Below are 27,362 nucleotides of genomic sequence, written 5' to 3' on the forward strand. Positions count from 1 at the left end.
TCCTGCCTCAGCCTCCCAAGTAGCTGGGATCACAGGCTTATGCCACCATGCCCAGCTAATTTTTGTATTTTTAGTAGAGATGGGATTTCGCCATGTTGGCCATGTTAGTCTCCAACTCCTGACCTCAGGTGATCCAACCACCTCAGCCTCCCAAAGTGCTGGGATTACAGGCATGAGCTACCACACTCAGCCGCCTGAAAGACTTTTTAAATATGCTTATATGAAAGGAAAGATCATATGGAAGGCACATGAAGGCCTAGAAACTGGCACATGATAGGGCCTTTGGTGGACAGAACCTAAAGTGATTCTCAAGGCTTGCTCACTTCTGGTATTTACTCCTTTGTAGACTCTTCTCCTGATGAGTTAATAAAACCTATGACTTCTTTCTAACCAATAGATGGTGATGAGATGTCACTCTTGTGAAGATGTTCTATTACATAAGGCTTCATTTTATAGCAGGCACACTCTAGAGGTCTCTTTGCTGGCTTGACAGAGTGAGGGCCATGCAGAGGAAGCTGATGTGGCAAGGAACTACAGGTAGCTTCTAGGAACTGCAGGCGGCTTCTGGAGCTATGGTTGCCTTATTGTCTCCTGCCCATAAGGGTTTCAGTCTTACAGATGCATCAGAATGAATTCTGCTGATAATTCAAGAGAGATTTCACAGTGGAGTTTTCTATAGTAAAGCCTCCAGATGAAAACACCTTGACTCCAACCCTGGCTAACACCTTGATTCCAACCCTGTCAAAGCTTAAGTAGAGGACTCTGCTAAGCTGTGCCTGGACTCTGACTGATAGAAACTGTGGGATGTGTGTTGTTTGAAGCTGCTAATTTGTGGTATTTTGTTATGAAGCAATAGAAAACTAGTATAGTGTTCAATACATGCTAACTTGCATTGCCTAGAAAGACAAATACCGTATGATCTTACTTATATGTGGAATCTAAAAAAGTCATACTCCTAGAGCCTGTAAACCCAGAGACTCCAGAGGCTGAGGTGGGCAGATAACGTAAGCCCAGGAGTTTGAGGCTGCAATGAGCTGCAGTGAGCTATGATTGCGCCACTGCACTCCAGCCTGGGCAACAGAGTGAGACCCTATCTCTAAAAAAGAATTAGAAAGTCTTTTTTGTTCCATTGTCTGGATGTGCCACAGTTTATTTATCCACTCACCTACTTAAGAACATCTTGGTTGCTTCCAAGTTTTGGCAATTATGAACAAAACTGCTTACAAACACCTGTGTGCAGGTTTTTGTGTGGACCTGAGTTTCCAACTCTATTGGGTAAATAGTAAGGAGCATGATTGCTGGATGATATGGTAAGAGTATGTTTAATTTTGTAAGAAACTACCACTGTCTTCCAAAGTGGCTATACCGTTTTGCATTCCCACCAGCAATGAACAAGAGTTCCTGTTGTTCCACATCCTCACCAGCAGGATGTTTTGTGGTGGTAGTGTTTTAGATTTGGGGCATATTAATAGGTGTGTAGTGACATCTCACTGTTGCTTTCATTTGTAATCCCTTAATAACCTATGATGTCAAACATCATTTCATATGCTTTCTTGCCATCTGCATATCTTCTTTGGTGAAGTGTCTTAGTCTTTTGCCCATTTTTAAATTGACTTGTTTGTTTTCTTGTTGTCGAGTCGTAAGAGGTCTTTGTTTATTTTTGGACACACTTTATCATACATGTCTTTTGCAAATATCTTCTCCCAGTCTGTAGCTTGTCTTCTCATTCTCTTGATAAAAGTAATTTTAAGGAGTATAAATATTAACATTTCATGTCTAACTCATTTGGATCCAAAAAAATTTAAGGTGGTCTAAATGTTTAACATTAAGTAATACTGAATAATAATCAATGTTCACTTATGTGTATGATCCTTCGTATTACTTCTTTTAAGCTGGAAGTCTTGCTATATTACTCTTATAATTTAGTATAACATTACTACTGATTTTCTCAATTACGTATAGATATAGCTCAAAAAATAACTTTAGTATTAAGGAGTAATATATTTGCCTCAAACACTATATTAAATATTTAAATTTTGTTAAAGAAAATACCACTTTCACAACTGCAACTAAATTGTCTAAATAGAATGCTAGCCCCATTGGATGAAAGATATACATTGACATCATGCTATAAATATTGTTTGAAATGTGTTGTTCAAATTTAATTAATATAATATCATATTTCATTATATGCCATTATATGAGGAAGAATGCTTAAATGAAACAAGCAATAAATATTCACTTGGTATAAAGTTTATTTCCATGTGTAAAAAGTGTATATTAACAGGAAACCTCTTAAAATAAAAACATAATAAAGTTTTAGGAAAAATATGAATTTAAAAAATTGGTTGCTTTTTCAGATCACAAAAATACTGATATATGTGTATTAAATTACCTTAAACTGTTGAGGTGTTAGAGAAACATTTTTCAAAAAACAAAAAAAGTTGGAGGTTGGAGGAGACACACAATATAGAAGAATGAAGGTGTTGATATATGTCACACATGTTTTAAAATGACCACACAGGCAGAATCTACAAAAGAATCAAATTCTTTAAAAATACAGAAATGCTAGAGATTCCCCTAATAGTGTTAATGGCATACATAACATTCCAAATCAAATAACTAATAAAAATTTAATCACATTCAATTAAAACAAAAACAATATGAGTAATGTGAAATTGAGTTTTTGTTAAGCACTGACAAATCTTTTAGCATTAAAAAGTCTCTTGTACATCTAGGAAGAGTATACACACATAAATTATCTGAGAAGTAGAAAAATATGGATTAGAATTTTAGAGGCAAACTTGAAACCTAAGACATGGAGGACACTGTTGCTCTGCAGGTTTTAATTGCTCTGAGAGTTTTCTCTATGTATTCGTTCAGAGGGCATTAAAAGATGCAAAACTTGGGGCCGGGCACAGTGGCTCACACCTGTAATCCCAGCCCTTTGGGAGGCTTAGGCGGGCGGATTACCTGAGGTCAGGAGTTTGAGACCAGCCTGGCCAACATGGCAAAACCCTGTCTCCACTAAAAATACAAAAATTTGCAAGGCGTGGTGGCAGGTGCCTGTAATGTAGCTACTCAGGAGGCTGAGGCAGGAGAATTGCTTGAACCTGGGAGGTGGAGGTTGCAGTGAGCCATGATCACTCCACTGCACTCCAGCCTGGGTGACAAAGCGAGACTCCTTCTGGAAAAAAAAAAAAAAAGATGCAAAACTTTGACACAGCAGGCCGGCGCGGTGGCTCATGCCTGTAATCCCAACACTTTGGGAGGCCGAGGTGGGTGGATTGCTTGAGCTCAGGAGTTGGAGACCAGCATGGGCAATATGGTGAAACCCTGTCTCTACAAAAAACACAAAAATTAGCCAGGTGTATTGAGGTGCACCTGTGGTCCCAGCTACTTAGGAGGCTAAGGTGGGAGGATTGCTTGAGCCCCGAAGTTCAGGCTACAGTGAGTTGTGATTGCGCCACTGCACTCCAGCCTGGGTAGCAGAGCAAGACCTTGTCTCAAAAAATTAAAAATAAAAATACTTTGACATAGTCAAAGTTTGTGCTCTCTTTAATTTTTTTCATTATCAAAAGAGAATATTCTATATAGAATTGCCTGTCCTACCGAAGGTATGACCTTGTAAATGTGTATTTGTCTTTTCAATCCAATTCTCCTTTTATATCCATATTTTACTCATTTCTTAATTGTAATAAAGTGGAAAACTGATCTAATTATATATAAAACCTTGTGTCAAAATAGATTTAATGATTACACTAATCAATTGCCAGGAGACAAAACACAAAACAGATAAACCAAACAAAACAATAAATCTACCACCAAACTTACAACAGGAATAGAAAATGGTGAAAGCAACAGAAATATATGTGACTGATACAATGTTGAGATACTTTCCTTTCAATCATTATAAGCATTTGTCAATAACAGTTCTATCATATTTTCCTTTTTATATTTGAAGTATCATGATCTCCACATTGGATGCTCTATAAATATCACAATCTTAATGATGAATTCTGGACTCATTCAAGTTAGAGCAACTGCTTTACACAAAATGATAGCAGTCAACAAATCTAGGCAGCTGCTTGGGTGGGGTGGGGTTCTCACAGGTTCTGAAGCTAGAATTTTGGGAGTCAATGGAAGTAAATGAATTCATGAAATATTTCAAATTATGATTCAGTACAAGATACATACATATCTTATAATTCTATTCACCATAAATATTTTCATATGTATATGAGAATACATCTAAATATATGTAACATGTACATATATAAATGTATGTATATATGAGAAATGCTTGTAAATTTCTGTCCCAAACTTAGAATTATGTACAAGATCCCTGAATTTCATAATTTGAGGCAGTGTAATTTTATAGGCATGACATGGGACTAGAAAAGTGTGCTCACTCATTATAAACCCAGTTGTCACCAACCTGCTAGATTTTGGGCAAGTTGTTCTTCCATGCCTTAGTGTGATTATGCCAAAGTAGAATTTGCCTGTAGCCCTTTAAAGAGGATTAAAATAAGTGCAAAGTGCAAAGTCACATGAGCAAAAGTGCTTATGTAAAGCCAAGACACAAGGAATAGCAAGATTTTTATACACAACGTGGGTAACTTCTAAAAGCAAGTTAGATTTCCTAATTAAATGTAAGTGTTGCTAGATTATTTATTTGCAACAAGCAACAAAAAGACTGAGAATCTAAAAGGATAAAGTCTTTGGCAGTCTGTAATGATTAAGGACTTACTTTTATCTGCCTTAAGATGATGAATCTTAAAAGAGAGACATACACTCACATAAGCACTGTAATATGATTTATACTTTCTAAACTTTTAATTTGGTAGGAACTAGCAAACATGTGGGTTTGCAGTCTCACTCCTGTAAAAATTATAAAACAAAATAAACAATGATCATTTTATAAGTGATCCTAAATGGTAAGAAAATGTAATGCCTGGCAAAAACATAAAGCACAGAAATTTCTATTCTATTTTTCAGGAGTATGTTATTTCTTGAGCTCCAGGAAGAGGAAACAAACTCACATATACCTACATACCCACCCAGATAAATTTGTGTGCACATACTCCAGAAATTTATAGCTTATATGCTGCTACATTCTTAAGGAAAAACTGGTTATACATATGATTTAGAAGAAGAGACAAAGAATAGGTTTATATGATTATGGTGTTTTCCTTTTGTGTTCAGACATATTAAGAGATGCAAAAGGTTTCTGGTAACATTAATCAATATTATTTTAAGAGCAGAAAAGCAAATTACTTTTTCCAGATTCTCAAACTATTACTTAGGAAGTTTAACAAATTTCAAAATAATCATATGTAGTTATACAGAGAGATAATTTTGCAACGAAGATGGGAGTATTTACTAATCAGTAACAGGGGCAACTTCATTAAGTTCTAGTGTCTCCTAGATTTCAGGTCTGTTTATTTGATAGCATAACAACCCTTGCAAATCCTTTTCATTGCAAACTTGTATCCTCTGAAGAACTAACTTCATAGCAAATAGTATTTTTTAGAAGAAAAAAACTACTGACCCTACTACCTATAATAAAACATGACTGACAGCAAGAGTTAAGAACTAAACTCTGCAAAATATGATGACTGCTGTGCAATAATTTAACATATAAAACCAAGTGATTATATTAAGGTCACAGATTTATACTGAAATGTCAAATTCTGTGAAGTATTTCTAACCCCCCGCCAAAAAAATCCTAAGAAAGAGTAGGTCCAATATCTTTTTGGGTAATCTTTTTTTTTTTTTCTTTTGAGATGGAGTCTCACTCTGTCGCCCAGGTTGGAGTGCAATGGCGCAATCTCGCCTCACTGCAACCTCCACCTCCCGAGTTCAAGCGATTCTCCCACCTCAGCCTCCCTAGTAGCTGGGATTAGAGGCACCCACCATCATGTCTGGCTAATTTTTTTTGTATTTTTGTAGAGACGGGGTTTTGCCATGTTGGCCAGGCTGGTCTCAAACTCCTGACCTCAGGTGATCCGCCCACCTATGCCTCCCAAAGTGCTGGGATTACAGGTGTGAGCCACTGCGCCCAGCCTGACTTTGGATAATCTTAATGGTTAGATATTCTTGCTTTTTTAATATTCAACACAAGAAATCTATAACCTTTATCTGTACAAAGGATGCAAAGAGTTCACTAATTCTACCTATGCTCTTTATAACAAAGATTTTTTTTTGAACCATTAAAACAAACATTACAAAAAAGTGCTTTCTTCTTAACTGCAAGGATATAGAGTCAAAAAGTCTCTTATCAAGCTGATAATGATCAAGTTCAGGTCCAAGATGCAGACAGAACTTCTGTGGTACAGTACATGGACTTATTCTTCCTTTATTCCTTGCAGTTTGTCATAAAAAGTTGGATAGTCATGTCTTTTGTGGTTTCTTCTTCTACTTCTTCTCCTTCTCCTTCCTCTTCCTCTTCCTCTTCTTCTTCTTCTTCTTCTCCCTCTCCTCCTCCTCCTATTCCTCCTCCTCCTTCTCCATCTCCTTCTCCTTCTTCTCTTTTCTGCTTCTTTTCTTTCTTTCTTTTTTTATTTTATTTTTGAGATGAGTCTTGCTCTGTTGCCCAGGCTGGAATACAGTGGCATGATCTCAGCTCACTGCAACCTCTGCCTCCCAGGTTTGAGCAATTCTCCTGCTTCAGCCTCCCAAGTAGCTGAGACTACAAGCATGCCCCACGATGCCTAGCTAATTTTTGAAATTTTAGTAGAGACCGGGTTTCACCATGTTGGCCAGGCTGGTCTCGAACTCCTGGCCTCCCAAAGTGCTGGGATTACAGGCATGAGCCACCACGCCCGGCCTATCAAATAACACAAATTTCTTATACCAAAATGACAAGGTAGTCAGTGAGATGGAAGAGACATAGATTTTTTAAATACCCTAAATCCTTTTGTGTGCCCAGGATATGGTGGTGGTGGTGAAACACTGTGTTTTCTGGTCAGTGCCACTGCCTGTTCATAAGAAGGTAATCCTGCGTCCTCCACAGAAGGCGGCAATGGAGACAAGGCAGCCTCCTCAGGTCTTCTGAAAATGATGGAGGGAGTGTGCCTCCCCCTTTCATAGACGGCTGAAGAGCTAAGCAGAGAGACAACATTTAGGTCTAGGAAAGGTAGCATTTTTAGGTTGAGATGACAATATTTAAAAATCCAACCGACTATCTTAATAAACATTAAACACAATGTATTAACACAACAGTTTTATTTTACCCCCAGACTCTGAAAGTCTTGGTACAGTGGAAAGACCAAGAGCTTTGAGTCAGACATGGGTTTGAAATCTGATCCTGGGCCGGGCGCGGTGGCTCACGCCTGTAATCCCAGCACTTTGGGAGGCTGAGGCGGGCAGATCACAAGGTCAGGAGATCGAGACCATCCTGGCTAACACGGTGAAACCCTGTCTCTACTAAAAATACAAAAAAAAAAAAAAAATTAGCCGGGCATGGTGGCGGGCGCCTATAGTCCCAGCTACTCGGGAGGCTAAGGCAGGAGAATGGCATGAACCCAGGAGCAGAGGTTGCAGTGAGCCGAGATCACGCCACTGCACCCCAGCCTGGGGGAACAGAGAGAGACTCCATCTCAAAAAAAAAAAAAAAAAAAGAAATCTGATCCTGTCATTTCCTAACTATGTGACCAAAGGCAAGTTACTGACCTCAGTTTTCTCCTCTTTATAATGGGGCTAATATCAGCTGTCTCCACGGAGTTGGTTTGTGTGGATTGAGCAAGATGCATGGAAAGCTTCTAGCAGTGTCTGGTGCACTAGAAAAAGGACTCAAAACAAGTGAATTCCCTTTTCTCTTACTCCTGGATTAAAACTTTTTGAAAGTATGATGTGAAACCAAAACCAAATTCAGGCTTTGTTGAAAGGTGGCGCAATTCCAGACCAAGGAAATAGATATCACAGAGGTAATCACAACAGGCTGATGCCTGTCCCTCTCCTCCGTTACCTCCTGCAGTCCTGCTGCCTGGCCAATCCTTCCTAAGCAGTACTTTCTTCACGTCATTCTTCTCCTCAGAAGCCAAACCCGCAGCATACTTCCAGCTGAGTCAAGTTCTAAGTCCCGTGCCTTCTCTTCAAAGCCTCTCTTATTGCACACACCTTATTTTTTACAGCTCTCTGCTCTACCAAGGCAGCTTCTTTACACTCCCCTGTATAGGCAGTAAGTTCTCAGCCCTTCTCTGTGCTTTCACTGGTATCTTTCCCTTTCTCCAAATATCATCTTTTCTCCCCTCTACTCTAATCTAAGCCTAACACTTAAAAAAAATATATGGCTTAGTTCAAGTCTCACCATTTTCACTAAACCTTGTCAGCCAATGAAATGCAACATGGGCCTGGGATCTTAAACCTATGGTTTTCCTTTCTCACTTGTGAAGTACAAATTATGATTTAGACATTAATAAATCGATCTATTTAGGCTATTTATAAAGTATCTATACATACATTAACCTCCTATAGTTATGGCTAATGAAATAATTAAAATGCATAGAGGATGGATAAGCCATTCTCCATGATGTGCTTATTTCACATTGCATGCCTGTATCAAAACATCTCGTGTACCCCATAAATATATATACCTACTATGTACCCACAAAAAAAGGAAGAAGGAAAAAAATGCATAGATAACCCCTAACTTCTAGTCAATATTTACAATATTCTTCCCATCAAGAAACAGTTTAGAAGGCCCAAAATACTGCCAACTTTTCCAAATAAAGTCAGTCCATATGTCTCTTAGAGCACCATTTTTCCTTTTGAGGTAACAATGAGATCTGAATTGGAGGGAAGGAGAGAGAAAAATTGCAGAGAAAGAAGAAAAGCAAAAGGTCTGTGTAAATCCAGGAACTGGATAATTGGCCCTTCAATAGTTGAGAGGTGACTGAGAGGATCACAAGTTTACTTAGAGAGCGCAACACAATTCCTCCTCTGTCAGAAATCTGGAATGTATTCATGGTAGGCAGTCACTTGCCACATTCATTAGCTCATGACGAAAAGTTCTATTTGTTTGCTTACAGGATAAAGGAGGAGACAGATATTTTATTTGAATAAATAAATTTTTCCATGTTGACTTTCAAAATTTAATGTATGGAAACAATGTAATAATTACATCAGTCATTAAATATCTACACAGTGTTTTCTGACACATCACAATCTTACATGACTGAAATCAGAAAGTATTCACTGATAACATCTCAAACTGGCAACATCCTATGATGCCTGTTTTCCTCCACAAAATATACGAACTAAGAAATGAAAAGGTCTTTTCATTTCTTGGCTTATTATTATTATTATTGCAACTGAATTTCACTCCTGTTGCTCAGACTGGAGTGCAATGGCACGATCTCAGCTCACTGCAACCTCCACCTCCCGGGTTCAAGTGATTCTTTTGCCTCAGCCTCCTGAATAGATGGGATTACAGGCGCCCGCCACCACACCCGGCTAATTTTTGTATTTTTTTTAGTAGAGACTGGTTTTCACCATGTTGGCCAGGCTGGTTTTGAACTCCTGACCTCAAGTGATCCACCTGTTTCGGCCTCCCAAAGTGCTGGGATTACAGGCGTGAGCCACTGCTGCCAGCCTCTTGGCTTGTTTTTACAGAGGAATGAGGCAAACTTTTCTGACAATGATCTTATTTTTTACAATTTTCTTTCTCAGCTTCTTTCTCCCTCCCCCTACTTTCAGATTTGCAAAATATAGAAACAAATAACTCTGCTGGAAGAATTTCTTGGGACAATAGATGAAAAGTACTTTAGTAAGTATTTACCAGTTAATGCTAACATAAGAGAATGTCTAGTTAACCTAGTCTGGAATATCCTCTGAAACTCAGAGAGTTGCTGAGGGGAACAAAGTGAGACAATGGATATAAAGATGATCTGTGAACAAGAAGCATTACACTGTGCTAATGTTAAGTATAACTAATTGTACTTTTAAAATAAAAGGTATCCAGGGTTTTAAATTTTATAATAACACACCCGGAAGACATGTCATAATCACAGGGCCACTTTACTTCCTGCACTCGAATTCTACTCTATCCCTTATGCAGGGAAGAAGCTAGGAATGTTTCAGGGGAAAAAAAGGCAAAAGGTGAAAAGACATAGTGACGCAGAAAAGTTGGAAAATGAAGAAAAGCAGGGGAGAGAAGAAATTGTAAGCACGAGGACACTAAATAATGACTGTGCTATTCACAGTCATTGAGTGAAACTATTGCATATGAGGACATACATGAACTTTTTTGAAAAACATTGTGAATGAGGTGAAAAAGAAGAAAAGAAGAACTTCTAAAGACAAATTTTGCCTATTTCTTCATTATCTTGTGGATTACTCCCAGCTTGTGGAGAAAGTCACACTGAATAAAATCTTAGTGAAAAGTCTTAGAAAGACCTTGCTCATTTCCTGTCTGCTAAATAGGGGAAATGAATAGAGGTCTGTTAAACAAATTCTTCCTTACTTTCTCTAACTTCTCAAAGTTTTTATAGGCTTTATAGGGACAAACTCCTTAGTTCATGCCCATAATTCACATAATGCTTTGGGGAACTTTTCAAGAATTCCAGCATGGGGCTAGAATGACCATTTATGTTCCTCTTCTCTCTTTGCTGGCAGCTCCTCTTTTTTCTGCACCCTTATTGTGGGCATCCTTTAGGGGCTTTGTCCTTTTCCCTTCTGTCCCTTTACTTTATTTTTTTATATTTTTATTTTATTTATTGAGACGGAGTCTCACTCTGTCGCCCAGGCTGGAGTACAGAGGCGCAATCTGGGCTCACTGCAACCTGCCTCCTGGGTTCAAGCGTTTCTCCTGCCTCAGCCTCCTGAGTAGCTGGGATTACAGGTGCGCACCACCACGCCTGGCTAATTTTTTGTATTTTTAGTAGAGACGGGGTTTCACTATGTTGGTCAGGCTGGTCTCGAACTCCTGACCTCGTGATCTGCCCGTCTCGGCCTCCCAAAGTGCTGGGATTACAGGCATGAGCCACCATGCCCGGCCAACTTTATTTTATTTTTTGAGAGGGTCTTGCTCTGTCACCCAGGCTGTAGTGTGGTGGCATGATCTTGGCTCACTGCAGCTTCAGTCTCCCCGGCTCAATCGATTCTCGCGCCTCAGCCTTCCAAGTAGCTGGGACTACAGGCATGCACCACCATACTAGGCTATTTTTTGTGTTGGTAAAGATGGGGTTTCGCCATCTTGCCCGGACTGATCTTGAACTCCTGGGCTTAAGCCATCCATGTGCCTCGGACTTTCAAAGTACTGGGATTATAGGCGTGAGACACTGTGTCCAGCTCCTTTATTACACTTAGAGAACTTACCTACCCTCATGACTTCACCTTTAATCTTCCAATAGGTGAATCTCAATTTCACACCTGTTGCCTTAAATTCTTTTTTTTTTTTCTTTTCTTTTCTTTTATTATTATTATTATTATACTTTAGGTTTTATGGTACATGTGCGCAATGTGCAGGTAAGTTACATATGTATACATGTGCCATGCTGGTGCGCTGCACCCACCAACTCGTCATTTAGCATTAGGTATATCTCCCAATGCTATCGCTCCCCCCTCCCCCCACCCCACAACAGTCCCCGAAGTGTGATGTTCCCCTTCCTGTGTCCATGTGTTCTCATTGTTCAATTCCCACCTATGAGTGAGAATATGCGGTGTTTGGTTTTTTGTTCTTGCGATAGTTTACTGAGAATGATGATTTCCAATTTCATCCATGTCCCTACAAAGGACATGAACTCATCATTTTTTATGGCTGCATAGTATTCCATGGTGTATATGTGCCACATTTTCTTAATCCAGTCTATCATTGTTGGACATTTGGGTTGGTTCCAAGTCTTTGCTATTGTGAATAATGCTGCAATAAACATACGTGTGCATGTGTCTTTATAGCAGCATGATTTATAGTCCTTTGGGTATATACCCAGTAATGGGATGGCTGGGTCGAATGGAATTTCTAGTTCTAGATACCTGAGGAATCGCCACACTGACTTCCACAAGGGTTGAACTAGTTTACAGTCCCACCAACAGTGTAAAAGTGTTCCTATTTCTCCACATCCTCTCCAGCACCTGTTGTTTCCTGACTTTTTAATGATTGCCATTCTAACTGGTGTGAGATGGTATCTCATTGTGGTTTTGATTTGCATTTCTCTGATGGCCAGTGATGGTGAGCATTTTTTCATGTGTTTTTTGGCTGCATAAATGTCTTCTTTTGAGAAGTGTCTGTTCATGTCCTTCGCCCACTTTTTGATGGGGTTGTTTGTTTTTTTCTTGTAAATTTGTTGGAGTTCATTGTAGATTCTGGATATTAGCCCTTTGTCAGATGAGTAGGTTGCGAAAATTTTCTCCCATTTTATAGGTTGCCTGTTCACTCTGATGGTAGTTTCTTTTGCTGTGCAGAAGCTCTTGAGTTTAATTAGATCCCATTTGTCAATTTTGGCTTTTGTGGCCATTGCTTTTGGTGTTTTAGACATGAAGTCCTTGCCCATGCCTATGTCCTGAATGGTAATGCCTAGGTTTTCTTCTAGGGTTTTTATGGTTTTAGGTCTAACATTTAAGTCTTTAATCCATCTTGAATTGATTTTTGTATAAGGTGTGAGGAAGGGATCCAGTTTCAGCTTTCTACATATGGCTAGCCAGTTTTCCCAGCACCATTTATTAAATAGGGAATCCTTTCCCCATTTCTTGTTTTTGTCAGGTTTGTCAAAGATCAGATAGTTGTAGATATGTGGCATTATTTCTGACGGCTCTGTTCTGTTCCATTGATCTATATCTCTGTTTTGGTACCAGTACCATGCTGTTTTGGTTACTGTAGCCTTGTAGTATAGTTTGAAGTCAGGTAGTGTGATGCCTCCAGCTTTGTTCTTTTGGCTTAGGATTGACTTGGCGATGCGGGCTCGTTTTTGGTTCCATATGAACTTTAAAGTAGTTTTTTCCAATTCTGTGAAGAAAGTCATTGGTAGCTTGGTGGGGATGGCATTGAATCTGTAAATTACCTTGGGAAGGATGGCCATTTTCATGATATTGATTCTTCCTACCCATGAGCATGGAATGTTCTTCCATTTGTTTGTATCCTCTTTTATTTCCTTGAGCAGTGGTTTGTAGTTCTCCTTGAAGAGGTCTTTCACATCCCTTGTAAGTTGGATTCCTAGGTATTTTATTCTCTTTGAAGCAATTGTGAATGGGAGTTCACTCATGATTTGGCTCTCTGTTTGTCTGTTATTGATGTATAAGAATGCTTGTGATTTTTGCACATTGATTTTGTATCCTGAGACTTTGCTGAAGTTGCTTATCAGCTTAAGGAGATTTTGGGCTGAGACAATGGGGTTTTCTAGATATACTATCATGTCATCTGCAAACAGGGACAATTTGACTTCCTCTTTTCCTAATTGAATACCCTTGATTTCCTTCTCCTGCCTAATTGCCCTGGCCAGAACTTCCAACACTATGTTGAATAGGAGTGGTGAGAGAGGGCATCCCTGTCTTGTGCCAGTATTCAAAGGGAATGCTTCTAGTTTTTGCCCATTCAGTATGATATTGGCTGTGGGTTTGTCATAAATAGCTCTTATTATTTTGAGATACGTCCCATCAATTCCTAATTTATTGAGAGTTTTTAGCATGAAGCGTTGTTGAATTTTGTCAAAGGCCTTTTCTGCATCTATTGAGATAATCATGTGGTTTTTGTCTTTGGTTCTGTTTATATGCTGGATTACATTTATTGATTTGCGTATATTGAACCAGCCTTGCATCCCAGGGATGAAGCCCACTTGATCATGGTGGATAAGCTTTTTGATGTGCTGCTGGATTCTGTTTGCCAGTATTTTATTGAGGATTTTTGCATCAATGTTCATCAAGGATATTGGTCTAAAATTCTCTTTTTTTGTTGTGTCTCTGCCAGGCTTTGGTATCAGGATGATGCTGGCCTCATAAAATGAGTTAGGGAGGATTCCCTCTTTTTCTATTGATTGGAATAGTTTCAGAAGGAATGGTACCAGCTCCTCCTTGTACCTCTGGTAGAATTCGGCTGTGAACCCATCTGGTCCTGGACTTTTTTTGGTTGGTAAGCTATTGATTATTGCCACAATTTCAGCTCCTGTTATTGGTCTATTCAGAGATTCAACTTCTTCCTGGTTTAGTCTTGGGAGGGTGTATGTGTTGAGGAATTTATCCATTTCTTCTAGATTTTCTAGTTTATTTGCATAGAGGTGTTTGTAATATTCTCTGATGGTAGTTTGTATTTCTGTGGGATCGGTGGTGATATCCCCTTTATCATTTTTTATTGCATCTATTTGATTCTTCTCTCTTTTTTTCTTTATGAATCTTGCTAGCGGTCTATCAATTTTGTTGATCCTTTCAAAAAACCAGCTCCTGGATTCATTAATTTTTTGAAGGGTTTTTTGTGTCTCTATTTCCTTCAGTTCTGCTCTGATTTTAGTTATTTCTTGCCTTCTGCTAGCTTTTGAATGTGTTTGCTCTTGCTTTTCTAGTTCTTTTAATTGTGATGTTAGGGTGTCAATTTTGGATCTTTCCTGCTTTCTCTTGTGGGCATTTAGTGCTATAAATTTCCCTCTACACACTGCTTTGAATGCATCCCAGAGATTCTGGTATGTTGTGTCTTGGTTCTCGTTGGTTTCAAAGAACATCTTTATTTCTGCCTTCATTTCGTTATGTACCCAGTAGTCATTCAGGAGCAGGTTGTTCAGTTTCCACGTAGTTGAGCGGTTTTGAGTGAGATTCTTAATCCTGAGTTCTAGCTTGATTGCACTGTGATCTGAGAGACAGTTTGTTACAATTTCTGTTCTTTTACATTTATTGAGGAGAGCTTTACTTCCAAGTATATGGTCAATTTTGGAATAGGTGTGGTGTGGTGCTGAAAAAAATGTATATTCTGTTGATTTGGGGTGGAGAGTTCTGTAGATGTCTCTTAGGTCCACTTGGTGCAGAGCTGAGTTCAATTCCTGGGTATCCTTGTTGACTTTCTGTCTCGTTGATCTGTCTAATGTTGACAGTGGGGTGTTAAAGTCTCCCATTATTAATGTGTGGGAGTCTAAGTCTCTTTGTAGGTCACTCAGGACTTGCTTTATGAATCTGGGTGCTCCTGTATTGGGTGCATATATATTTAGGATAGTTAGCTCTTCTTGTTGAATTAATCCCTTTACCATTATGTAATGGCCTTCTTTGTCTCTTTTGATCTTTGTTGGTTTAAAGTCTGTTTTATCAGAGACTAGGATTGCAACCCCTGCCTTTTTTTGTTTTCCATTTGCTTGGTAGATCTTCCTCCATCCTTTTATTTTGAGCCCATGTGTGTCTCTGCACGTGAGATGGGTTTCCTGAATACAGCACACTGATGGGTCTTGAGTCTTTATCCAATTTGCCAGTCTGTGTCTTTTAATTGGAGCATTCAGTCCATTTACATTTAAAGTTAATATTGTTATGTGTGAATTTGATCCTGTCATTATGATGTTAGCCGGATATTTTGCTCGTTAGTTGATGCAGTCTCTTCCTAGTCTCGATGGTCTTTACATTTCGGTATGATTTTGCAGTGGCTGGTACCGGTTGTGCCTTTCCATGTTTAGCGCTTCCTTCAGGAGCTCTTTTAGGGCAGGCCTGGTGGTGACAAAATCTCTCAGCATTTGCTTGTCTGTAAAGTATTTTATTTCTCCTTCACTTATGAAGCTTAGTTTGGCAGGATATGAAATTCTGGGTTGAAAATTCTTTTCTTTAAGAATGTTGAATATTGGCCCCCACTCTCTTCTGGCTTGTAGGGTTTCTGCCGAGAGATCCGCTGTTAGTCTGATGGGCTTCCCTTTGATGGTAACCCGACCTTTCTCTCTGGCTGCCCTTAACATTTTTTCCTTCATTTCAACTTTGGTGAATCTGACAATTATGTGTCTTGGAGTTGCTCTTCTCGAGGAGTATCTTTGTGGCGTTCTCTGTATTTCCTGAATCTGAATGTTGGCCTGCCTTGCTAGATTGGGGAAGTTCTCCTGGATAATATCCTGCAGAGTGTTTTCCAACTTGTTTCCATTCTCCCCGTCACTTTCAGGTACACCAATCAGACGTAGATTTGGTCTTTTCACATAGTCCCACATTTCTTGGAGGCTTTGCTCGTTTCTTTTTATTCTTTTTTCTCTAAACTTCCCTTCTCGCTTCATTTCATTCATTTCATCTTCCAGGGCTGATACCCTTTCTTCCATTTGATCGCATCGGCTCCTGAGGCTTCTGCATTCTTCACGTAGTTCTCGAGCCTTGGTTTTCAGCTCCATCAGCTCCTTTAAGCACTTCTCTGTATTGGTTATTCTAGTTATACATTCTTCTAAATTTTTTTCAAAGTTTTCAACTTCTTTGCCTTTGGTTTGAATATCCTCCCGTAGCTCAGAGTAATTTGATCGTCTGAAGCCTTCTTCTCTCAGCTCGTCAAAGTCATTCTCTGTCCAGCTTTGTTCCGTTGCTGGTGAGGAACTGCGTTCCTTTGGAGGAGGAGAGGTACTCTGGTTTTTAGAGTTTCCAGTTTTTCTGCTCTGTTTTTTCCCCATCTTTGTGGTTTTATCTACTTTTGGTCTTTGATGATGGTGATGTACAGATGGGTTTTTGGTGTGGATGTCCTTTCTGTTAGTTTTCCTTCTAACAGACAGAACCCTCAGCTGCAGGTCTGTTGGAGTACCTGGCCGGCCGTGTGAGGTGTCAGTCTGCCCCTGCTGGGGGGTGCCTCCCAGTTAGGCTGCTCGGGGGGTCAGGGGTCAGGGACCCACTTGAGGAGGCAGTCAGCCCGTTCTCAGATCTCCAGCTGCGTGCTGGGAGAACCACTGCTCTCCTCACAGCTGTCAGACAGGGACATTTAAGTCTGCAGAGGTTACTGCTGTCTTTTTGTTTGTCTGTGCCCTGCCCCCAGAGGTGGAGCCTACAGAGGCAGGCAGGCCTCCTTGATCTGTGGTGGGCTCCACCCAGTTCAAGCTTCCAGGCTGCTTTGTTTACCGAAGCGAGCCTGGGCAATGGCGGGCGCCCCTCCGCCAGCCTCGCTGCTGACTTGCTGTTTGATCTCAGACTGCTGTGCTAGCAATCGGCGAGACTCCGTGGGCGTAGGACCCTCTGAGCCAGGTGCGGGCTATACTCTCCTGGGGCACCGTTTCCTAAGCCCGTCGGAAAAGCACAGTATTCGGATGGGAGTGGCCCGATTTTCCAGGTGCCGTCTGTCACCCCTGGAAAGGGAACTCCCTGACCCCTTGCACTTCCCGAGTGAGGCAATGCCTCACCCCTGCTTCGGCTGGCGCATGGTGCACTCACCCACTGACCTGCGCCCACTGTCTGGCACTCCCTAGTGAGATGAACACGGTACCTCAGATGGAAATGCAGAAATCACCCGTCTTCTGCGTCGCTCGCGCTGGGAGCTGTAGACCGGAGCTGTTCCTATTCGGCCATCTTGGCTCCTCCAAATTCTTTTTTTTTTGAGACAGAGTCTCACTATGTTGCCCAGGCTGGAGTGCAATGGAGCCATCTTGGCTCACTGCAGCCTCTGCTTCCCTGGTTCAAGTGATTCTCCTGCCTCAGCCTCCCGAGTAGCTGAGATTACAGGCACCTGCCATCATGCCCGACTAATTTTTCTGTTTTTAGTAGAGGTGGGATTTCACCATGTTGGCCAGGCAGGTCTTGAACTCCTGACCTCAGGTTATCTGCCTGCCTCGGCCTCCCAAAGTTCTGGGATTACAGGCATAAGCCACCACCCCCAGCCAAATTCTTACCCTTTCTTTTTTTGTTTTCCAAGTAAAAAGACTTTGTGGCTGGTATGTACATATATATATATATATATACACACATATACACATATTATATACAATATATAACATTACATATAATATATAAAATATTAAATTTTCAATTTTAATCATTCATCAGTGTACATTTCAGTGGTATTAGTTCCACTCACAAGGTGCAACCATCTCCATTATCTATTTCCATAACCCTTTCATCACCCAAACAGAAACTCTGTACATAAGAAACAATAACTCCCCATTCCCCTTGCTATGGTTTGAATGTTTTTGCCCCGCTCAAAACTCATGTTGAAACTTAATCCTCAATGCAACAGTATTAGGAGGTGGGGCCTTTTGGGAGGCTTTTAGGTCATGAGGGTCCTGCCCTCATAAATGGATTAATGCTGCTATAAGAAGGGGTTGCAGGAGTAGTGCCCTCTCTTTCTTCTGCTCTTCTGCCATGTGAGGAATAATGTTCCTCCCCTCTAGAGGATGCAGTGTTCAAGGCACCATCTTGGAAGCAGAGACTGGGTCCTTATGAGACATACAATCTGCTGGTCCTTTGATCTTAGACTTCCCAGCCTCCAGAACTACAAGAGATAAACTTCTGTTCCTTATAAATTACCCAGTCTCAAGTATTCTGCTATAGCAGCACAAATAGACTAGGACATTTCTATCCTCCTAGCCCAAGGTAATCTCTAATCTACTTTTTGTCTCTGTGAATTTGCCTATCCTAGATCTTGCCTATCCTAGGCATTACATATAAGTGGAATCATACAACAGTTGTTGTTTTGTGTCTGGCTTCTTTCACTTGGTATCATGTTTTCAGGGTTCATCCATATTGTAGCACGTATCAGAACTTCATTATTTTTTATGGCTGAATAATATTTCATTGCATGGATATACCACATTTTGATGGACACTTGGGCTATTTCCATCAACCCTTTGGTTATTTGAATAATGCTACTATGGACATTGGTGTACAGGTATCTGTTTGAGTTCCTGTTTTCAATGCTTTTGGATACAAATCTAGAAGTGAAATTGCTGGGTCATACAGTAATTCTACATTTAACTTTCTGAGGAACTGTCAAACTGTTTTCCACAGTGGCTGTACCGTTTTACATTCCTACTGGCAATGTGCATATGAGGTTCCAATTTCTCCATATCCTCGCCAATACTTGTTATTTTAAAAATTATTATTCCAGCTATTCTAGAATAGCTGGAATTACAGGTGCATGCCACTGCACCTGGCTCTCACTGTGGTTTTGATTTAATTTCCCTTTCCTTAATGTCTAACAACGTTGAACACCTTTCAAGTGCTTGTTGGCCATTCATATATTTTTAGAGAAATGTCCATTATGTCCTTCATTTAAAAAAGTGGGTTATTAGTCTCTTTGTTGTTTTATCCTTTCTTGAGCTATCTTTAAAATATAAACTATTTTGGCCGGGTGCAGTGGCTCACACCTGTAATCCCAGCACTTTGGGAAGCCAAGGCAGGTGGATAACCTGAGGTCAGGAGTTCAAGACTGGCCTGAACCAACATGGTGAAACCCCGTCTCTACTAAAAATACAAAATCAGCCAGGCGTGGTGGTGCATGTCTGTAACCCCAGCTACTTGGGAGGCTGAGGCAGAAGAATTGCTTGAACCTGGGAGATAGAGGTTGCAGTGAGCCGAGATTGCACCATTGCACTCCAGCCTGGGCAACAAGAGCGAAACTCTGTCTCAAAAATATAAATAAATAAAATATGGACCATTTTGTCCTGTCAAATCCAAATTTTGTTTTCTTTCTCCCAGCTTCCATATATGTTTCTTCAGCACAGAAGCTTAGGTTCAAGTCATATTGTTCCAACATTCCCAAGTTCTTTATTTTATTTTTTTTGAGACAGAGTCTCGTTCTGTCGCCAGGCTGGAGTGCAGTGGCGGGATCTCGGCTCACTGCAACCTCTGCCTCCCGGGTTCAAGCAATTCTCCTGCCTCAGCCTCCCGAGTAGCTGGGACTATATGTGTGCACCACCATGTCCAGCTAATTTTTGTATTTTTAGTAGAGACGGGGTTTCACCGTGTTGGCCAGGATGGTCTCAATCTCTTGACCTCGTGATCCGCCCGCCTCGGCCTCCCAAGGTGCTGGGATTACAGGCATGAGCCACCGCACGTGGCCCCAAGTTCTTTCTAATCAGGCATCAAGTTCTATGACTTCTTTTTCCTTGAAGACAGCTTCAAACTCATTACCTCACACCTGAATTGCCATGCTAGCATCCTTATTGGTTTTCCTCTGTCTTCCTGTTTCTCCCAGCTCTAGTACACATTACTTAAGAAAACCAGAGTATAAGAGCCATGGGGGCAGACACTATGCTTGTTTTACTCACTGCTGTGTTCCTAGAACCTAGCATATTACCACATTCTCAAAAACCTTCCCCAAAGGCTATTTTTCCTTTTAATCCTCTGCTTAAGTGGTCCACCTCGTGTCTGGCAACTCGAATGTAAATTCGTGGCTGCCATTCCAATTATAAAACATTTCCCCAGTCACTCACTACTCTTCATTACAGGTCTTTAATCTCTGGTCAAGGGCTTGGCCCCATGGCTCATGCCTGTAATCCTAGCACTTTGAGAGGCAGAGGCAGGAAGATTGCCTGAGGCCAGGAATTCCAGATCAGCCTGGGCAACATAGTGAGATCCTGTCTCTACAATTATTATTATTATCATTATTATTTTTAGTATTAAGACAGGGTCTCTCTCCCATTGTCCAGGCTGGAGTGTAATGGCATGATCACGGCTCACAGCAACCTCCACTTCCTGGGCTCAGGTGCTCCTCCCACCTAAGCCCGCCTAGTAGTTGGGTATAAAGGCACGCACCACCATACCTGGCTAATTTTTTTTGTATTTTTAGTAGAGATGGGGTTTTGCCATGTTGCCCAGGCTGATCTCAAACTCGTGGGCTCAAGCGATTTTCCTGCCTCGGCTTCCCAAAGCTGGGACTACAGGCATTAGCCACCGTGCCTGGCCTTGGCTTACAATTATTTTTTAAAAAAATCTTTGGTCAAGACTATTTTGCTTATCATCTCCTATATGAGCCTTGGTAGTACCCTTCTTTGCTCCTGTGGGTCCACTTTCTTGAAACACCCCTTCCTAGTTAATTCCTCTAAAACCCATGTCCGCCAAAGTGACTAGTTGTATCCCACACTGATGGTATGCCTGCTTGACATTCCTAGCCATTTATAAGAAGAGTGTTCTTTATCTTTTTTTTTTTTTGAGATGGAGTCTTGCTCTGTTGCCCAGGCTGGAGTGCAGTGGCGTGGTCTCTGCTCACTGCAAGCTCCCGGGTTCACGCCATTCTCCTGCCTCAGCTTCCCAAGTAGCTGGGACTACGGGCACCCGCCATCACGCCTGGCTAATTTTTTTTTTTTTTTTTTTTTGTATTTTTAGTAGAGACGGGGTTTCACCATGTTAGCCAGGATGGTCTCGATCTCCTGACTTCGTGATCCGCCCATCTCGGCCTCCCAAAGTGCTGGGATTACAGACGTGAGCCACCGCACCCAGCCGAGTGTTCTCTATCTTACAAGTTTATATCCAAGTTGCTTTTTTGTTATGTAGTTGCCTCACTCAAATGGTAATCACTCCATGTAATCTCTTTTCTGTGCCATAATACACTATACAAATACTGAGAGTACTAAAAGAGAAGGTAGTGTGAAAGTGGTGTACAGTATATGGTTAGCAACAGCAGGTGATGTGGAAGATGGTTATAAATACAGCTAAGGGAGATTTTTTTTCTTTTTGTTTTTTTTTTTTTTTTTACAAGATCGTAAAGGTCAGGTAAGCTAGGGAGATTTCATAGGCCAAATAAAATTTTTGTAGATCTACCAAATTTGAAGAAAACTTATTTGCAATATAATACTTTCTGATTACCTATATTACCTTCTGATAATATGTTTTAATTTTATGTGAACACTGGAGAATCTGCAGTTCATTTACAGTCTAGACATATTTTTAAAGAAATACAAACATTGGATGGGAATACATAAACATTCCGTGAAAGCTTTTTAGAAAAATCTTAGTTTGCAAATTCATAATAATAATAGTTGGGCCAGGCGCGGTGGCTCATGCCTGTAATCCCAGCACTTTGGGAGGCCAAAGCAGGAGGATTACTTGAGGTCAGGAGTTCAAGTTCAGCCTGGCCAACATGGTGAAACCTCGTCTCTACTAAAAATATAAAAATTAGCTGGGCATGGTGGCAGATGCCTGTAATCTCAGCTACTTGGGAGGCTGAGGCAGGAGAATCGCTTGAACCCGGGAGTCAGAGGTTGCAGTGAGCTGAGATCACGCCACTGTACTCCAGCCTGGGTGACAGAGCTAGACTCCATCTCAAAATAATAATAATAATAATAATAATAATAATAATAATAATAATAATAATAGCTAACATTTACTGAGTACTTGCTACTCTTGCTACCAGGCACTCTCTTAAGTACTTTTTGTGTATCACATAATTTAAATCCTGTAAGTCCCTTATGACATACATACAGTTATTATCTGAGCTACCATACTACACAAAACCAGAGGGTACCATTCATACAATAGCCCATGTGAATGGCAACTCTCTGGAACTATGTAATGTTGTGGCTCAGATTATTACCTTCAATTTACTCACAGAGAAACTGAGGCAGAATATAAGTTTAAGTAACATTTCCAAAGTCAAACGGCTAGTTAGTGGCGTACCAGGGTTTCGAATCCAGGTAGTCTGGCTCCAGAGCTCACACAGTGAACCACTATACCATATCTATTTCTAGGATAGGGAGAATACACCTTGGTGGTCTCTTCCAGAAACAGGAGCTGGGCTAGGACTAATGTATTTTAGAAAGGAATCACATCTTACTATATTTTAGAATTTAAAAAAACTTCATCAAACATAAATGAAATGCTGCAATAAAACATTTTGAAGAGACTCTATTAATGATTTAAAATTACTGCACTAGATAAGCCAGTCAAAAATAGACTAATACTGTATGATTCCACTTATATGAGGTGTTATTGTAGTAAAATTCAGAGACAAAAAGTAAAATAGCGGTTGCTAAAGCCTAGGGAGAGGGGAGAATGGGAAACAGTTTGTTCACTGGGCACAGAACTTCACTGTTGTAAAATAAAAAAAAAAACCAGAAAAACGGGAGATTGGTTGCACAACAGTGAATCAACTTAATACTACTGAACTGTATACTTAAAAACGGTTAAGATGGTAAATTTTATGTTACATATATTTTACTATTTTTAAAAAATGTACTGCACTGGAAATATATTGAAATTATATTGTTCAGTGCCAAAGGCAAGTTGCAGAGGAGGACATGTAACAAACATTTCTTTTGAAAACATAAAATATGTTATTAGGTTGGTGCAAAAGCAATTGCCATTACTTTAAATGGCAAAAACCGCAATTGCTTTTGCACTAACTGAATAGTACATGCATAGAAAAAAATCTGGAGTTTTACATACCAAATTCATAATAGTGGTTATTTTTGAAAAGTAGGATTATGAGGACTTTCATTTTTTATATTATACCTTTCTATAATATTTGAATTTTAAAATAATGCACATATTACTTTTGTAGGCAAAAAACAGGATAAAATCTTTTTAAAGACCTTAGCCTCCATAATCAGCACATTTTCAGATGCTCTTATCACAATGGAAATGATTTTTTAAGCAATTAACACCAGATGAAATGAAAAAGCCTACTTTAAACTTTCTTCTGGCTGGGCACAGTGGCTCATGCCTGTAATCCGAAAACTTTGGGAGGCCAAAGCAGATGGATCACTTGAAGCCAGGAGTTGGAGACTAGCCTGGCCAACATGGTGAAACCCGGTCTCTACTAAAAATACAAAAATTATCTGGGTGTGGTGGCACGCGCCTATAATCCCAGCTACTCAGGAGACTGAGGCAGGGGAATTGCTTGAACCCGGGAGGCAGAGGTTGCAGTGAGCTGAGATCACGCCATTGCACTCCAGCCTGGGCAACAGAGCAAGACTCCATCTCAAAATAATAATAATAATAATAAACTTTCTTCAAGAGAAAATATTTTTATTAAATTTTAGAGGAAAATATATCTTTTATATTTACTAATTTCATTTACATGTGTATATATGTAAAAGCTTCTTTTTAGTTTTTAATTTATTAATTAATGTTTTGAGACAGAGTTTTACTCTCGCTGCCTAGGCTAGGGAGTAGCCTAGGTTGTGGCTTGATCTCGGCTCACCACAACCTCTGCCTCCCGGGTTCAAGTGATTCTCCTGCCTCAGCCTCCCGAGTAGCTGGGATTACAGGCATGTGCCACCATGCCTGGCTAATTTTGTATTTTTAGTAGAGATGGGGTTTCTCCATGTTGGTCAGGCTGGTCTTGAACTCCTGACCTCAGGTGATCCGCCCGGCTTGGCCTCCCAAAATGCTGGGATTACAGGTGTGAGCCACTGTGCCCAGCCAAGCTTCTTTTTAATAAATAACTTTAAAATCTCTAATTCTGACAATATAATCAAGGGCAAAAAATTTGTTCTCATCTTTGGCAAAATAAAAAAATATTAAGGAACTTTAAGAGGAATCACAGTGTATTCCTTTCATTCCTCTTTTAGATGAGGAAAGATCTTAAAAAAATCAAGGAATTTGCTTCAAGCTCCATAAATAGTGGCAAAATTAACACAAGAATTTTTGCCTCCAAATTCCCAGTTTGGTGCCCTTCCTATACATGTCATTCTATTTTCATTTTATGTCTGGATATGAAACAATGAAGAAAAACTTTAAACCAATTAAACAGTTGTGATTAAAGTCTTCCAGTTTCTTATAGGCCTATTTTTATATTGTATTTAGACTTGAATAGTTGTACAATCCTCTTTTAAAATGGACAAAAACTCTAAATATTTAACCAATTAAAAATAATTTTTGATGCCATGTTGTTGTAATTAGCTTCTGTTTTTTACTGTGATTGCCAGTAGAATTTTAGAACCACTACAGAATTAAGTATTTTGAAAAGATCTTCACATAAATTTGGAATATTTAACATTGGTTCATTACTATTATCTAATATGTAGCTATATCCAAATTTTCTCCTAAATTTTCCTTTTTGTTGTTGTTGTTGTTGTCCAGGCTGGAGTGCAGTGGTGCAATTATGGCTCACTCCAGCCTTGACTTCCTAGGCTCAAATGATCCTCCCACCTCAGCCCCACAAGCAGATGAGACTACAGCCTCAGGCCACTGTGCCCAGCTAATTTTTGAATTCTTTTTTATAGAGATAGGAGTCTCACTATGTGGCCCAGGATGGTCCTGAATCTTGAACTCCTGGCCTCAAGTGATCCTCTCACCCTGGCCTCCCAAAGTGCTGGGATTATAGGTGTGAGCCACCACGCCAGGCAAATTTTCCTTTTTAGCAATTTATTTTTTTGGTCTAGGATTCAGTCCAGGATCACACATTGCATTAATTGTCATGTCATTTACTTTAATTTGGAACAGTTATTTCTTTAGCCTATCTTTGTCTTTCATGACACTGACTTTTTTTTTACAATACAGGTCAATTGTTATGTAAAATTTAAATTTTACTTGATATGAATTGAAAGCTATTATTAATTTAGAGGACAAAGAGTCTTCTAATATATATGATAAAGAATACTTTCTATTCTTTTGGAGGGATACAAAAACACTGCCCATTTTGCTGAAAAGATAAGTAAAATGATCGTTATCATAAAAGAAAGTAACATGATCGCCACCTTGAGCTTGTTCATAGAATTTGAAATTGTGAATAGTGATAAAGAAGTATCAATTTCCAATAGCCTGTTTAGCATCTGCTGCTTTTTTTTTTTTTTTTAATAAGATTGTTTCTACGCTTACTCAGCCATACTTACTGGGAAGATTATCAGCACTTTTTATTTCAATAAGGATGCTGAGCTTCTATTATGCAAACAATTATGGCCTTTATGAATCTTTCTGAAGCTTTATCAATGTGCTATTATCCTCAATTGGTAAGCATTTTATTTTATTAACTTCAATTTAAAGTGTTAATAAAAATAGTTGAATTTTAAAGCCAGTTACACTGTTTCTATTTGGGTAGCCGTGTGGATTTGTTAACTCTGTGACTCAGAGTAAACTACAGGACATCTTGCCTCTGAAAATAATGTGAAGACACTGGTATCTGCCTCTTGCTTAAGAAGGAAATACTGAAAAATGAAGCTGACCTATGTGAAACTTCTTGTATTCTTTCGAAGGACCTTAGAAATAGTATCATTAGGTTGTTTATGTAAATGTTAAATTAGCAGACCAAACAATTGTCACAGACTAGAGAGGCTGGGAAGACATGACAGCTAAATGCAATGTGGTAACTTGACTGGATCCATCCTGCAGCAGAAAGAAAACACCAGTGGGAAAACTGCTGAAATCAAAGTCTGGAGTTTAGTTAATAGTCATGAACCAATGTCATTTTCTTACTTTTGATAAATCTACTATGATAATACAAGATATTAACAATGTGGGAAATTGGGTGATGGATATGTGGGAACTCTCTGTACTAACCTTTGCAACTTCCCTATACATCTAAAATTCTTCCAAAATAAGAGGCTTATTTAAGAAAATAGGCAGCCATTTGCTTGACCCATTGTTAAAATAATAACATAGAATGTCTAGTAATGAATTAAATAATTTCATTTAGTACTTACCATGGATGTTGTAGCCTATTACACTTCGTGATACAAAGATAGTAGCCAAGTAATCCAAAAATAACCAAAAATACTCCAGCAGCAATTAATCCAGTCAGAAGGCCCATAACATCAATTTTCTCTCTGTTGCCATCTTAAAATAAATCATTAAAATAACATAAATATAACAACTATATAGCATCACCTATGATTTCAACAAATTTAATCCTGGGTCTAAACACATTATACAGCATCTAATCATTGATGTTGACTTCTTTCAAGTCTTTGTGCTAGAGAATCTACCTGAAAAAAATTTAAATGACATTTCTAAAAGCCTAGTTATGGTTATTCTTTTATTTATTAAAATATAAATATATTTATTTAAATATTTAAAATATACTACTTATATTTTAATAGTATTTAAAATATACTACTTATATTTTAATAGTATTTAAAATATACTACTTATATTTTAATAGTATTTAAAATATACTACTTATATTTTAATAGTATTTAAAATATACTACTTATATTTTAATAGTATTTAAAATATACTACTTATATTTTAACAGTATTTAAAATATACTACTTGTATTTTAACAGTATTTAAAATATACTACTTGTATTTTAACAGTATTCAAAATATATTTATATTTTAACAGTATTCAAAATATATTTATATTTTAACAGTATTCAAAATATATTTATATTTTAACAGTATTCAAAATATATTTATATTTTAACAGTATTCAAAATATATTTATATTTTAACAGTATTCAAAATATATTTATATTTTAACAGTATTCAAAATATAATATTATATTTTAAAAATATTAAAATATAACAGTTATATTTTAACAATATTCAAAATATAACAGTTATATTTTAACAATATTCAAAATATAACAGTTATATTTTAACAATATTCAAAATATAACAGTTATATTTTA

General features: G+C 38.9%; 1 protein-coding gene across 1 annotated transcript in view; it reads right to left on the reverse strand.

The window, feature by feature from the left end:
• Positions 1 to 6,395: 6,395 nt before the first annotated feature.
• The window catches only part of PRRG4 (proline rich and Gla domain 4), a 31,736-nt gene continuing 10,769 nt past the window's right edge, over positions 6,396 to 27,362 (reverse strand). Inside the window, exons 5-6 of the mRNA XM_054441613.2 lie at positions 26,433 to 26,565; positions 6,396 to 7,104 (exon numbers count right to left, since the gene is read on the reverse strand). Coding sequence (XP_054297588.2) covers positions 6,873 to 7,104; positions 26,433 to 26,565 — 365 coding nt within the window. The 3' untranslated portion in view covers positions 6,396 to 6,872. The remainder of the gene's footprint in view (positions 7,105 to 26,432; positions 26,566 to 27,362) is intronic.

This window comes from Pongo pygmaeus, chromosome 9, assembly GCF_028885625.2.
Source record: "Pongo pygmaeus isolate AG05252 chromosome 9, NHGRI_mPonPyg2-v2.0_pri, whole genome shotgun sequence".
NCBI classification, from domain to species: domain Eukaryota; kingdom Metazoa; phylum Chordata; class Mammalia; order Primates; family Hominidae; genus Pongo; species Pongo pygmaeus.